This window comes from Spermophilus citellus (assembly GCF_964194105.1).
Source record: "Spermophilus citellus genome assembly, chromosome: 6".
Classification (NCBI taxonomy): domain Eukaryota; kingdom Metazoa; phylum Chordata; class Mammalia; order Rodentia; family Sciuridae; genus Spermophilus; species Spermophilus citellus.
Window position 1 is genome coordinate 153,419,490 of NC_138187.1, and position 15,614 is coordinate 153,435,103.

Below are 15,614 nucleotides of genomic sequence, written 5' to 3' on the forward strand. Positions count from 1 at the left end.
TTACTCTCCTCTTTTGGGATACACTTGCCGAGTCATTTCTGGGGCAGTATTCCTTCCTCCAGCAAAGCTTCCTGGCCCCAAATTGGGGTATTCACAAGTTCTATGCTGGTTTATATTCAGGACAGAATCTTCCTTGGTGGTTTTCTTCAAACATGTCAAAGTGAACATGTGTTAACAATAGAGGTCGAAAACCAGACGGAAGACAGGAGGGCCTGCTCCTCAACATGCTTTTCCTTCATGGTAGAACTCTGGGCCTTTGGTGTGGGTTTGTCTTCTAGATGGAAAAATGACCATTTGAACCTATAACCACTGAATGCAGTAGCTGAACATGTGGGGGTCTGAAGGCATTAAGGAGCGCAGAGGTGACTTGCAATGGGCAGCAGCAACGAATTCATCACCTACACTGCAAGCAGGATTTATTTTTGCTCTCACTTGTACAGCAATCCTGATTTCCATTTTAATATTTAGAAGGTAAGTTTAGTTGATGGACACTTTGTGTAATAAAAGGCTCTTTTAAAAGTACGTGCACACACACACACAGAGGATAGAGTGTTCAGCCAGTGCCCATGGCTCTCATGGAGTACATTTGTGGAGCACAAAGCTTAGTCCTGGATATGTTTATAGCACTTTAGCTCTGTTTGTGAGTTTGGAACCCTTCCAATAAAAGAAGAGAAAGACATATATTATTGTTTATAATCTGCTTTATTCCGCCAAACCTTGACTGAAAAGACTTGTGGATTGCTGTTTAAATCCCTCAGTGCCTTTAACTACCGATACAGAAAGTGGTTAATGTGCATTCTGTACAAAGCTTGGCGTCCACTCCAGGAAATCACTTTAATTGAGAAGCATTAAATGTTAAAATGATTTTTTTTAAAAGCCAGCACATATATTGACTATAAAAGTCCTGGCCCACCATAATATAGTTTCTTGTTTATCGTATGATTCCAGCCTGGTAAGCTTTAAGCCCTGCAGTTGACAGGTGTCGAAAAAGTGACTTTTAATTCCCTAGGTCACTATCTGAAGGCAGCCACCCATCAGCTGGCCAGAGAGCAGGCAGCCTTGAAGGACTCCACTTGGGAAGAGGGGAGGAAGCTGTCAACTTTATGGATGTTTGTTTTTCTGCAATAATAAACTAGTCCCAGGTGACTAAAATATGAGATTTAACCCCAAAGTCCTTGACTGGGCTTTCCATTGCTGTGCAGAAGCCATCTGTTGAAACCTATTTACCATTTTAATGGCCTTTAAAAAAAAAATCCTGCTTATTTCCAACTGCAAGTGTGTGCCAGTACCTCTTTTGGGTGGGGGGGGGGAACTATATTTTATCTTTCATAGTTTAGTAGTTTCCAGCTTTACCCAAATCCCCACACCCCTCCCAACCACAGAAGATCCTAGACCAGGTTTGGTAAGCAAGAGGAAGATAAGAAGGGAGGGGAGACAGAAATAGGAAAGACGTGGAGTGAATCTGACTTAACTTTCCTGTGTACATATATAAATGCGCCACCATGGATCTCCACAACATGTACAGCCACAAGACTGGGATTCTAATTAGAGTAAGATGTACTCCGTGTTTGTATAAATATGTCAAAATATATTCTACTGTCATGTACAACTAAAAAGAACAAATAAAAAATGTTTTAAAAAGAAAAGTCTTTTAAACCTGCCTCTAGAGACAACTCAACCTCTATCAGACTATTAAGCTCTGGCTGGTCCAGCAGCCCACTGAGCAGTCCAGAGGGTCAGTCAGGAGAGTCCCATGGAGACCTTATCTCCTAGGCGTCCCTTCCATGGGGAAAATGGGGAAATGTGTATCCTGTCAGGTACAGTCTGTAGCTTGTCCCGTTAATCACAAAGTTAAAAGACAGTTTGCACACTCTATCTGAATTGAATTCTTGTATTTGGGGAGATGGCCAAAGGAAAAACCACCAAGAGGAAAGCATTCTGAAGGACAATCCTGACATCTCATTGGCAGAAATAAGAAAATGAAGGAAAAGGTCCTAAAGAGGCAACAGTTAACATGCAAAATCCCACAAGTGCTTTCTATAAAATGACGTGATATACTCTTCCTAGAGCAGGGGCCAATCATTTTTAAAAATCTTTACTTAATAGTTCAGATGGTTTATTTTTATGACTCCTTTTAGAAGGATGATAAAAATTTCCCCCTTCCTAATGATTTGGCCCCATTTGATAAACATTGGTTTTCCCCTCCTAACTCAGAGGATTTCTGCAACAGCAATAACTGAACACTTTACCTCCCTGCAGCAGCCATAGTCCAAATAATCATCTAAGCTGAGCTTGATCACCGCTGTGGGCACAGGCAGGCAAAGGACTTTATGAAGAAAGGCACCAGGAATCCTGGATGATCAAGCTGAAATGGCATTCTGCTAAGGAAGTGTGGCAAAGGGATTGGACAATTCTCATTTTAGACTGTGAAGGACAGTTTTTAAACCGTATCTCAAGTATCAAAACTAAAGAAATGGATGTTGAGGATCATCTCTTATGGGTAGCAATCGGTTAAAATTCACAACATTGCTGTGGTCTCTTTTTGTTATTTTGTGATTTTAGCCAAGTAGAATTGTGGGCCCAAAGAGAAAAAAGGTTGGAGAGCAGTGGAAACTGACTGTTGGCCTCCATTTTTCCCCCAGTAGGTCTTATTTAATGCTTTCTGGCCAGTGATTTCTTTTCTTTATAATTCGTTAAGCAGCTGTTTTTCTAGAAAGCCACTGTCAGAAAGAGAGACTACACAGGAGCTGCTCTCCCGCGACTAAACAAAAAAGAAAAACCTGATCCTGTCCTTTGTGAGCTGAGGATAGTTTTAATAGTTGTGAGGCTGGCATCCTGGTGGGAGCCACGTCCCTACAGCATGAAGTGGAAATGGTCCCATGGCTATGGGCCAGCTGTCCTCAAAACAGTTGACAGTGTGCTGAAAGCAAAGACTCAGTGCAGACAGGCTGGTGACATGGGGTTTGAGAATGGAAGGTGAACTGGTCTGCCCAAGACATGGTGTCTGCTGCATACTCTGACCCAAAGTCTCCCCTCGCCCATTATTAGTGCGTCAGGAATACTCAGACAAGTAGCTGAATGTGAAGCCACAGAACCTTTCACAGACATGTTGAGAATTGCCCTAATGTCCACTCAAAGGTCTGGGCAGAGAAGAAAACAGTCTTAGGGCCAGTATCCCAGCCAACCCTACTCCCGCAGTGACCTTGTCTCCTTGCTGCATAACCCAGTGTGGTCTTTTTTACCTTCCTCAACCTAGTAAAGTACTCAGCACACAGGTAAGTTTGGCCAAGGACACCAAATCTTGTTGGCAGAGCTTTGAGTCTCCACTGAAGACTTTGGGGCCCAAAGTGTGTCTGGGACCCCGGTTAAGTCACAACAACCCCATGGCAGCACTGGTCAGAGAACACAGGCACAGAGCGCAGCCTGCTGCAAATACCTAGCAAGTCACTATGGAGTGCTCCCCTCCCCCGCCCTTCTGCCCAAGAAAGAAGGAAAAAACAAAGAGAAGGCGGATGGGGGATGCCCCACACAAAATAAGATGGTGAAGATGTTGCCACTGCCAGCGTTTGAGGAGCCTCAGGGTGCCTCACTCCAGGTCCTCCAGGATAGCCAGGAAGTGTACTTGTAATCAGTGGGTTTTGCTGCCCATCCTCCCTAGGCGGACTCTGTCAGCACCTTGCAGAACTTTCTGCAGTGATAGAAATGTTTACGCCTGTGTTGTCCAAATACAGAAGCCACTAGCCACAAACAGCTCTTGAGCAGTTGGAATGCAACTAGTGTGAGGAACTACACTTCAGTTTTTTGTTTGTTTTAATTAAAAAATATTTTCTTTCCATTCCAGCTAAACTTCAGGGCCTGCACACTAACACACCTCATGCAGAGAGGAAACCAGGATGGAGATTTTCCTAAAAAGCATTTGTCTAGGAGCCTTGATGACTCTGATTGAGGTGTTTCTGTCCTGTCCTCTCAGCCAAATACAGAAATGTGCACATCCTTTTTCTAGAGGAAATAATTGTAAATGTGAAGGACTTTAAAATGTAACAGAACAAGGCCGAGCCTGGTGGGGCACACTGGTAATCCCAGGGGCTCGGGAGGTCTCAGGCAAGAGAATCTCAAGTTCAAAGCAACTTAGCAAGGTCCCAAGCAGCTCAGTGAGACCCTGTCTCTAAGCAAAATACAAAGAAAAAGGGGAAGGGCTGGGGATGTGGCTCAGTGGTTGAGAGCCCCTGGGTTCAACCCCAGGTACCAAAAAAGTAACCAAACAATAACTAAAAGTTATGTGGCCAACATTTTCTTTTTCTTCCAACTCCCTAAATTTAGGGGCAGAAGGAGTTGCTGTTAGATAATCATAGAACCTCCTCTATCAATCCTTTATTGAGTAGTTCTTTATTAAGTAGTTCCGCTTACAGGGCTGTAAGCAGTCCCAGAGTTCAGAGTTGTCTCTCTGGTTTCCTTCTGGTGATGAAAGGACCTCCTGTGCCTCAGCTTTCTATCCTATTTATGTCAAGAGGGGAAACGGCCAGAAAACCAAATCAAAATCAAGACACATCAGATTCTAAAGAATTTCCATGTTTATTTTACAGTTTTACCATACACATCTCATGCCAACACACAGGAGGCAATATACAGACAAACGCACCAGCTTCTGCTCTCCAAAGTCACATGGCAATAAATAAGGATGGGTGGGTCCTTTTTTTTCTTTTTCTTTTTTATTTTTTCCGGGAAACAAGACTTCATTTCTTTTTAACTGTACAAAATTTACACTGCGAAGGATGAGGGCAACAATCCAGAGCTCAGGGACCTGGGGCTTTGAGGGCTGAATGTGCACTCGGAGCGGCTTCTGGGGTTCTGTGGCCCTGAACCTGCTCCTTAGGCTGAACACAGTCCTCAAGTGGGAAAGTACAATGTGATCCTTGTCTCTAGGTGAGCAACAGGTGAAAGTGGGGGTGTCCTTGCTCCGTCCACCTGTGCTCTGCCTCCCTAAGCAAAGGAATGCTTGGCGCACCTCCAAACCTGCAGCTGTCTCCTCACCAGAGCTAGCAGCATGAAACTGTGCTTTTAGTGTGGTCCTACCAAGCAGAGTGTGGATGGGATGACTTGGCTGAGCTCTCTCTTTTTGGCTCCAGTCACCGTGTTAGAGCAGTTGGAGCAACTACTGCCAAAAGGGCCAACTGACCAATCCAAGAAAAGAGAGAGCCAGTGATGTGCTTTTATTTAGCTTTCAGCATGCCCAGAGCCCTTCAGCAGCAGGCAATAAAACAAAACTCATTTCCGCTTAATTGAATTTCTCTTCATCTCATGGTTTCCAATTTTTAAAGTGCAATGTTTAAAAATGAGCCTCCTCGGGCTATCTGGGCCCTGCTGGCTGAAGAGGTGTGGCCATCGTTCCATGGCTGTAACCTGGGTGTCAGTGGGGCGTGCTGGGAAGGCTGTGTGGTGGTCAGGGGGCAGGTAGTGGACTGTCACACAGCACACAGCCTTGGCTCATCAGAAGCCTCGAGCCACCTCCTACAAGGAGGCAGTGGGTTCAGATGAGCAGCTTTGAGCTCCAGATGGGGATTTTTTTTCTACAGATTCCTTACATTTCTTGCAAAGTGAACTTAATGATGAAGATCTAATGGCCCCCAATTATCTTATTAGGTTTTATGTTTTACAGTGGCACAAAAAGCCTTCAAGGACACTGCCAAATGCTTCTCTTAGGTCTTAATTTTGATCTTTTTCCCTGTTTTTCACTATATTAATTTGCAGGAACAATATTATCAGTATGATAGTTGATGTTCATCTTACATTATGCTCATAACTATCAGGGGAAGCAAGAAAGAGCAAGCATATAGACCAGAAAGAGTTGCCTGGGGTTACACAGCAAGTCCTTGAAGAGCCAAGAACCCCACTTCCCAATAACAGGATTTACCCACGGTGAGCCCTTAGATTTGGTACTGCCTCCCTGATTTAATCACTTTTCAGCAAATACAGATTTCTCCGGATCCACTTAGTTCACATTTTGCTTATCCAATTACCACTGGGAACTTGGGGGGTCAGTTATCAATTTACTCCGGTGTTCAGAAGCTTCCTGCTCTAAAGTCTGTTGGGGGGCACAGAGGCTCATCTTTGTTAAACTGCTCTCAAAGACAGGCCCAAATATTGCAAATGCCTCTAGAAGGTCTTGTGTCATTTCTTAAGTTCATCTGTGTCATTTAGCAAGGGGAGAGCAGTTGCCAGGTGGCACCAGGTACTCCAGTAGTAGACGGGTGAGGAGTCTAATAGAGGAGTGCCTCTGGGGGCAGCTAAGTCTCAGAACACAGTGCTCACCAGTGACACTGGCCCATCATCATGCAGCACAATTTGCATGGAGAGCCACTTAAAGTCTGAGACCGGTTGTGACTGTGCTTCTAAATGGGCACCCATGTTTGTTGCTCTCCAGGGAGGTGGCTCTGGGAATGCACCTTAAATACAGCTCTCTTGGACTTGTGGTCAGTGGTCTCTCAGGACCTCTTTTCCAGCACCTCTGAGCTACCACCAACATCACTGCACTACCCAGATTCCCTCAAGAGACCTCTCGGTGGGAGGACAGCCTCCTATACTTCTACCATTGAACTGGGAGTATGATTAACTCCTTTATAAAAATGAAACAGCTCAACCTAAATTGATCTTTTATAGTGCTATACAGAGGGCAGGACCTCCTTTAAAGATCCTGCTGTCCCACACTATACTCACCTCTGAACCCATGAGATATTAAGCCCAGTAGGGACCTGGCCGGGCAGCTTTCCACTTGGCTTGCCACACAGCCTCTCCCCTGTGTATTTCCAGCGGCCTGCTGAGAAGCATGTATTCAGGAAGTTGGCCTCCAAACAGACGGTTGTGATCTCCCTCCCTTCACATGCTTGTTATCTTGCATTTGTGTCCATTCCCACCCCACCTTGTTGGGGACTTCCAATAGCAAAGAATTGGATGGGCTTAACGTACCACCATCCACAAACATGGAGCCTCAAGAAAAGAGTCCATATTTGCAGACTCCCCAGGCAAAAATGAGGGCATTTGCAATCCACCAAAACAAAAAAAAAAAAAAAAAAAAAAAAACAAGGGTATGCTACAAAACTGATCAGAGGATAGGTGGCCTGAAGGCTGCTCCAGGAAGTCATTGACTGTGTCTCTTAAAGATACTTAATGGAATTTACTTCAGCCCTGGAACAGAGCTTTAAAAAGACACTTCCCTTGGTCTGCCTGCAGCATGCCTAAATCTCTGCAGTCTTCACAGGGTGATCAACCAGTCACAGAAGGAAGGGTCCTTCAGGTCTTTGGCCCCATCACTTCATGTGAAAGAAAGGCAAGGCCTTCGCATTCTTCCTACCCTGCCAATCTCATTTAAGAGAATGGGAGGCCAGAAGAAGCAAACCACAGTTTCCCAAGGGAGTGGAGATACATTGCAGCTGGCTGAATTCCCAGCTTACACATGGAGAGCATCCTGATGGCCAGAAGTGGGGTGCACAGGATGGCAGTTGCAGCTTTGACCTTGCTGCAGTCTTAGTGACATGTTCTGCCAACCTGCAAGCAGGAAGTCCCTGCACTGCCACTAGCTGGGGAGCTCTGGCTTTCTGAGCACAGGACAGGAGCCCAGGGCATGGCACCAGTCCAGCAGGCAACCCAGAGAGATGCAGCCCAAGGACCACTTGAAACCTTTTAGACCCTAGAGTATTCCTCCCAACCAAGGTAAGCCAAAAAAGCATTGCTGTCTTCGGTGGAGTCAGCAAGCACAGCAGAGAAGGCTTTCATGTTTTAGGGGGAGGAGGGCAGACTTGCAAGCTCACCTAAACCAACGCCCCCAAGGCAGACTTCAGATTTCATTTCACCCCACAAGGAGACTGGCATCTGCCCATGTGGCTTAGCAGACTGCACAGTTGGAACCCAAATGCATCTCCAGGTGCTGTCACTGATTGTCACTCTGCTCTCTCCATGCTTTAGCTTTGATCACTGTGTAGCCCGCAGCCTGTCTTGGGTAGTAACTGATACGAGCAAATCAAAAAAGGCACACTGTGCCAAGGGGACTCATCGGGCAGCTTGTGAAGGTCCAGGCCACTCAGCTCCAGCCTCAGAGTCACCTGCAATGAAAACCACTTCTTGCCGTGAGGGATTCAGTGGTCTAGATGGGATTTCTTAAAAACTAAAACCAGTGATTATTCTCTGGTTTGTACTTTCGCATAGGAAAGAAGTCATAATTTCACAGCAACAAAAAGGAAAGGAGAGGGGTGTGTTTTTAATATCAAATTGTGGCCATCAACGTTTTCACTGACCTTTAGTAACTGGCTATTTTATTTTGAAAATCAGGGTTCGATCAGCGAGGTCCAGAAACCATCTCATTATACTCAAGGGCCTTGATGCTCTACCTCAGGAATCTCGGCTCTGGTGAGAGCCGGGGTCGGGGAGGCATTGTGTGAGACACACCGGTTGGAGCACAGTTCCCAGAGGCCCAGGTGGCCTGTCACAGTCGCCTTGTGCTACCAAAGCACGGAGCAGCCAAAGCCACCAAGCAGGGCAGGCAGGGAGAGCGCCAGCAAGCCAGCACCTAGAGCTCCAGGCTGTCCCCCTGTGCCGTCTCAGCTGAGGCTGCTCTCCTGCCTCCTCCAAGAAAGCCGTGCCCTAGGGAGGCCGCTCAGCCTGCTAGGACCCAGCAGAGCACTTCCATTGAAAATAATGGAAATTCACATTGGCGCACTTTTGATCCTTAAGAGGCAAGTCTCTTTTGATCCTTGAAGATATTCTCTCAAACCAGGAGGACAGGTAGGGTGGGGAGGAGAGAAGTTTAAAAAGCAGGATGATCCATTTCATCAAGCCAAGAGGCTGGGCTAGTTGGAAAGTCGGGGTAGCCTACACTGCTTCCTGTGGAGATGTCAGAGGTGGGTCCCCCAGCCATGGCTCTCAGCGTCTGGCTCACGCCCTGCCCTGCATGCGCAATGATGCCCAAATTACTGTCCACCGTGTAATCCAGCCCATTGAGCAAGGGAGCGTGGGATGGCAGGGACGAGATGGAGGATGGAGACTGGGGGATTCCATAGGGACTCCCATCCCTCAAGTCCTGATAGGATTGTCCTGTCCCGTCCATGGAGAAGTTCCCATTCATTAACTGTCCACCTGTAACGTCCCCCACGTTGCCATAAATCCTATTGGTGTGGCCAAGTTCTGAGAGAATTTGATCTTCTGTGGACAAAAGAATGGAGATTTATTGTCAGCTGCCAGGACTTCAGTGGTCTCTGCTCTTCACAACCTAGGAACCCATGACTGGGGAAGATACCCAAAGGCAGCAGCTGTCTCTCTGCCGAGCAAGGGTCAGACAGCAGCCAATCCACCTGACCTCCAGGGACCAACCCAGGTCAAGGGGCAAAATAAGAAACACCTGCAGAGACCAATTCTCAGGTCCCAGAAGGCTGGACCTATATTTGATGAGCTTGTTGGCCCCTGTGCATCTGCTGTACTGAAATATTCAGGCAACACTCAGGAGTATGAACACCCAGGGTTGGTGGGTGGTGTTATCACAAGTGACAAATATGTGCTGCCAAGATTTACTCTAAAAGCTTTCAATGAGAAAAGTGCTTAGTTTCATTGGCTGGGAAACAAGCAGGCCCGTAGGATAGAACTAAGCTGGGGACCTTGCTTAGACATGTGTACAAAATCCTTCTGGTCTACCCAGAAAGGAGGTTCAGTATCAAAGGACTTGGCTTCTCTCTATTCAATCAGCTCTTCACTGGGGGCAAAAATTATTTAAGGCCACTGGACCCTCTTGTCTCTTGAGCCATTTCATTAAGGGGATCTAGTGCAATCTTTACCACATGAAAGAATTCATCTCTCCAACAGAGGCCAGAAATTTTAGCCTTAAGAAATAAAGGATTTTATAAATGCCCGGAGAGACTAATGCTATGTCAGTCTGGGACCCATCTGCACCCAACAGGAATGCTTTAACAATACTGGATTTCAGACATGGATCTCAACAGCTCAGATGAGATTAGGTGACTTTCCCAATCCTGCCAAGTGGACAGGTGAGAACGGGGTCCTGGACCTTCTGACCTGTAGGTCTCAGCAGACCTCCCGGCTCAGCCTCAGTCCTCTCAGACACTGTGCTCCTCTAGGCCACTATTCCACCCTCTGTCCCACAAACTTCTTCCACTTTTCCACCTGGGCTACACATCAGTTCCTGTAAGAGGCTATTCAAAACCCATCCCTCAGAGACCTCCCATGCCACCCGTGAAAATGTAAAAGCCAGGGGCAAGGGAAGGCTGATGTCCTTCAAAGGGAGCAGGATGCAGAAGGCTCAGCTCCACTCTAAAATGGCCATGATTTGGCCCTTTGGTTATGGGAGCCACTGGCTCCTGTAGGGACAGTCACACCCTCCCTGAGTACAAGTGCTTAGCTTTCCCCGGGGAACGTCAACAGCTGGTGTGTTCACTGAGCCCAGTGACTGAGATGACATGCGGGGGCACTCCCCATTTATAGATGGGAAGACAGCAGCTCATGAAAAATGAGTTACTCTAATAAAGCCACCCTGCAAGCCAGGCTTCTGATCAGTGTCCTTGCCGTCCCCAACAGAAGTCCTTCCCCATTTGTGGACTCCGTAACTGAGAGCAGGTAGGGTTATTTGTGAACAACCTGGGGATCCACTGTGTGCAGTAATTTGCAATTTTGCTGATGCCCCAACCTGAACAGAGCGCATGCTGCGAAGCTCGTGTGCCGGGTCGGGAGGAAGCAAGTGCCCCACTCACATGCACTCACAGCAGTGATCTCCAGGAAGAGGCCTGTTGAGCATGCTTCCTGTCACCAGGATAGGAGGACGGGGTTCCTTTAGGGGACCATAGAAGGTGGCCAGTGTCCCCACAAAAGGGAGAGGTGCAGGAACAGAGCTGGGGCAAGCGCTGAGATGCAGCCCTCTGTTCACAGCTGGGTGGTCTGGTGAGGGCACCCCAGTCAGCAGGAAATGAGGGGGACCTCAGGGCCATGAGTAGGGCCTGGCTGCACCCCACGGACCTGTTCCTCTCCTTTTCTATTCCCTGTCCCACCCTGAAGGGCCCTAGCACCTTCCCCACCCTTTACTGAGGTCTTGGGAGGGAGTTGCCAAGGCCTGAAGAAAGAGCCGCCTGTGAGCCAGGGCCTACTGTTCCCCGGGGGACTTCCCTAGGACCTCGGCCTCGCCCCCCCAGCCCTGCTCACCTCGGAAGCTCAGCTCACTGTCACTAACCCCACAGTCCTCTGCCGAGCTCTCCTTCTCCTGCTTGCTGCCTCCCCGGCTCCTCTTGACGCTCTTATAGAACTGTCCCCAGCGATGCCGCCCTGCGTCCTTCTTCAAGCGTTTCTCCTTGGCCCTCCTGTTCTGAAACCAAACCTGCCACAAAGCATAAGGGACACAGGGGGAGTGCGCCATCAGCCCAAAGCCTCCAGGACCCAAACGCAGGTGGCTGGAGACAGACTAAAACCTACTCTCCCGCCCCTGCTCTCTCCAGCCTGGGCCTCTGAACTCTGCCTGAGATTCTGGCTAACACCCCCAGGGACACGGGGTCACTGCCCTGAGCCCAACTGCCCATGGGGATGGGTGATGTCACACCAGTTCCTGGCTCTGGACACCACACTCTGTCCCTCCCTGCCAGAGGCCCAGATCCCCAGAGAGCAAAGGAGGGCTGGCCTCTAACCTGAACAACCCTCATGTCCAGGCCTGTCTCCGAGGACAGCTGCTCCCTCACGTGGCGCGCGGGTTTCGGGGAGTTCTTGTAGGCATTCTTTAGCGTCTCCAGCTGCTTGGCTGTGATGGTGGTCCGCGGCCGCTTAGCTCCAGCCTCCGAGTCATCTGCAATGAAAACCACCCCTTACTGGATCAGCAGGTCGGAAGCAGCTGGGCCTCCTCCTTCCTTCCCCCCAGGTAGTAGAACACTTGCTCTGTGTAGGGCTGGGGAAGAGGGCCAGCATCACCATGGCGTGGTCCCCACCCCTGCAGCCTCCACAGCACTGAAAGTGAGGTGCACTGCCCCCATGTCCCTGGCCTCTGGCTCCCTTCCAGAGCCTCCATCTCCCCTGGTCCCACCTCATGGCCTCTGCCGTGGCCTCCCTGGGCTCCCAACTGGGGACAGCCTGCACCTCACTCGCCGTCCAAGCAGTGTTTATGATCTACGGGTCAGAACCCACTGGTGGCTTATAAAGTCCATCTAGTCAATCAAAACTAAAAGAGGAAACAGGATGAACAGACAGAGCAGTGTTTCATGAAACTTGTTCACTTTCCCTGTTTGAATGTGCGCCCTGAGTTGAAATGTGAAGTGAGCTTCTCACAGTGGATCTTAGTCAATATTTTTTGAAAAGCACTGAGTTCGGGAGTGTTCCAGGTAACGCACTGGTCAACACAGAGTGTTTGATGGGTTTTGAATGGAAGAACCTCGAGTCTCTGTTAGCTAAAGGCTGGTTTGTTCCCTTCCCAGTCAGGCACAGAGAGGCAGCGGGTGTGCTCAGTTCCACACAGTCGTGCAAACAGCTTGCTGCCTCACCTGGGACGTGGGCACAGCTCTCCCCCTCTGCACAGTGGCCCTGGAGGACACTAAGAATAAAGGCCACTGCAGGCTCCTGGTGGTCTTTGCCCCTCACATGTATACTTCAGAGCCTCTGCTACATTCCTGTCCTCTTCCCTGCCTCTTCTCCTTTAAGAACATTCAAGAGAAACCTCTTAGGAACAACAATAATAGGCAACACTTATTAAGCACCTTCTGTGTGCCTGGTTCACCACAAGCTTTGTAGGCAGTCAGTCCCCACAATTCTAAAAGGTTCTCCAAGTAGAAGACCTAGGTGTGGCCTTCTTGGCCCTGGGCAACTGACTTGGCAAGCAGCCTCACCGTCGGAAGACTGGGGAGCAACACCTGCCCTTGGGGAGCATGCGTTCTAGGGGTTAAGCAGTGGCACAGCTGGGGCCGCAATACACGCACACACACAGCACAGGGTAGGGGCCCAGCGTCCTCTCTCCTCCTTGGGCTGTTTCCCAACATAAGCCACTGTCATCCCAGAACCCTCCAGAACCACTCTCACCCATCTCCCTCCCTGGAGTCCAGGACCCAAGGCAGGGGTGCAGGACAGAGCCCCCATGCTTCGAGAGTAAGGCCAACACAGACAACCTCCACAGTTTGTGAAATTCTAGAGTTCAGCATGACGTTGTTTGATGCAAACTTGAATTATGCAGATATGAAATAGTGTACTATTAAAATATGTATAGAGTCTTCGTGGATAGACTTTTAAATAATAAAACTATGAAAACTATGTGAGCCGGGATGGTGGCATATGCCTCTATATAGGACTAGATATAGTCCCAGCTACTGAGGGCTGAGCGGGAGGGTAGCATGGGCCTAGGAGTTCAAGATCAGCCTGGGAAACACAGTGAGAGCCCGTCTCAAAGAAAGAAAAAAGAGTTTAAGTCGGGGGTGGGGGGGGGATCACTTAATTTCAAAACAATCTTTCCTAGTGAATTAGAAATCATTTCACCACAGCAGACAGCAGCGCCCCTGGGGTTTACCTGTCACCCGTGTTGGTGGCCTTTGGTGGCGCACCATTGCTGTGTGTTCAGGGCTTTCTTCTGGTGATTACGGGGACTATTATGCTGTTATTTTAACATTCACTGTTATTATAATTTAAAATCTTTTTTATATCCTATAACAATGTCATCCAAGTATTCATTAAGTAGTGGCAGCAGTGCTCGTGCTGAAAAATGTACCCGAAAATCAATGACTTTGGTGCGGAAGTTAAATGTGATAAAATGCTATGAGGAAGGCCAAGGGACACCACGATACCCCCGGCTGTTAATTTAGGAGAGAGCCTGGGGCACGGTACTAAAGGTAATGCTGAGAAAATAAAAAGTAACATTAAGGCGGAGATCTCCTTCACAGGCTGTGGATCTGTATGCTGGCAGGGGCCCCTCCCCCCCAGGTTGCATTAATTCCTAGGGGAAAATTAGTCTCAATGTACGTTAGCGTTGAATTATGCAGGGTCTCCTAGAACTTATCCCTGATATAAAATGCGCCCTCATTATTTTGAAAATGCAGATATCCAAGGAGATGGAACAAATGAACAAAATCATTCATACTAAGGTGCAAATAGCTGATATATTAGATCCTTTGTTTAGCTCAAGGGAGGAAATTATAAGCCTAAAAGAAGACTTAGGAAGATAAGGAGAAATCACAACACATTCAAAGGCAGACAAATGTCCTCTGCTGCACCTAGGACCATCCGGCTATCCCAGGATGGAGCGGCTCCGCCTCCCTGACAGGCAGAGGACACCTGGGGAACAGGGCAGAGGTGCCTTCAGCTGCCTAAAACATGCCACACCTACCTGTCTGCATGTCTCTCCCACACGAGTCTCACTCTTATTTAACACCCCAGTTCACAGCCTCTTCCTGCTTAAACCTCGGGAGACAGCCCACAGAGGCAGCTTCTGTCCAGCCCCACATGTAGCTGAGAAGCCAAGACTCAGTCAGCTACACACCGTCCCAGAGGAGCTCCCAGTTCTTGGGGACGCCCACCCCGCCTCTGATGCCAAAGCCATCTTCCATAAAATCACGAGCCCCACACGTCTTTCTTGCCTCCCCAGCTAGATTACGACCAGTCTGTGTTTGTCTCCCTCTTCTCTCGAACCATCTCAGCACCATGAGATGCCGGCCGAGAGGACTCAGGGTCTAACGAAGCAAGTCCCTGACGTGAGAACCGAGGTGGTGGTGCTTTTGTGATCTGTGGTGATGGGCATCAGGGTTCCAAAGGTGTCTCGGTGTCTTCGAGCCCATCTGAATCGGTGGCCTATTCCTGACCAGCCGCCCACTCTCTCGTGACATCCTAATGAACCCCAAAGCAACAGCGTGGAGTTTAAGGAACCAGAGCAGAGACCAGTCTTCAGAGGCCCTGGGTCTGTAGAGGAAGCAGATCAAAGTCCTCTGTCCACCTGGCAAAGCCAGAGGTGTGAGGGTAATGGCAGAGAGGATTCCCAGAGAGACAGGAAACCTCTGCCATGGGCATCCCTGCCCCTCCCTTCCTCCCACCAAAGCCAAGTTTGGCCCAGCTAGTTCACCCAAGGGCCCCTGTGAGTTCCTCTGTGTCCTCGCTGCCACAAAACCTATTTCATACTGCATTTATTAATCAAAAACCTAATTTCTCCATGTATTGATCAGATCCAGATAACATATGAGCCCAGGAAAGATCTGGAAGGAGATACATGAAACAGTTTTTGCTTTATTTATTTATTTCCATCAAGTGCAGACCTATCAATAGGACTGCTTTCCACTGTGGAACCCTAAATTGATAAAAAAAATTCTAGGTAAAGGCAAAAGACCTTGATGTTCCATGAGTTTGTGCATCTGAGATTCCTAGGTTGGGTGTGACCAAATCCCAAATTCAGATCTGGAGTACGACACCACCACCCCGTGGGTGAAGCTTGGAATGAGAAGCCAGGGGTGGGGCTGCAAGAAGGAGGGAGTCGGGGTGGCCTTCCTGAGGGGAGCCAGTCTGAGCCCTGTCCAGCAGCTGGAGAGCCCTTCGGCTGCCCAAGAACAGGCCAGGGAGGGCAAGAGCAGCCTGGGCAGAGGTAAGGCAGGGTTCCCTGCTGATCTCAGCCTCCG

At 48.6% G+C, this 15,614-nt stretch overlaps 1 protein-coding gene and 1 long non-coding RNA gene across 2 annotated transcripts in view; one reads left to right on the forward strand and one right to left on the reverse strand.

The window, feature by feature from the left end:
• LOC308650944 overlaps positions 1-15,614 on the forward strand; it is a 902,096-nt gene that overhangs the window by 704,615 nt on the left and 181,867 nt on the right. The gene's annotated exons all lie outside the window — the stretch shown is intronic.
• Positions 8,798-15,614, reverse strand: part of LHX4 (LIM homeobox 4) — a gene marked incomplete at both ends in the record, with an annotated part of 37,681 nt that continues 30,864 nt past the window's right edge. The window contains 3 exons of the mRNA XM_081299108.1: positions 8,798-9,192; positions 11,194-11,365; positions 11,670-11,824. Coding sequence (XP_081155234.1) covers positions 8,798-9,192; positions 11,194-11,365; positions 11,670-11,824 — 722 coding nt within the window. The remainder of the gene's footprint in view (positions 9,193-11,193; positions 11,366-11,669; positions 11,825-15,614) is intronic.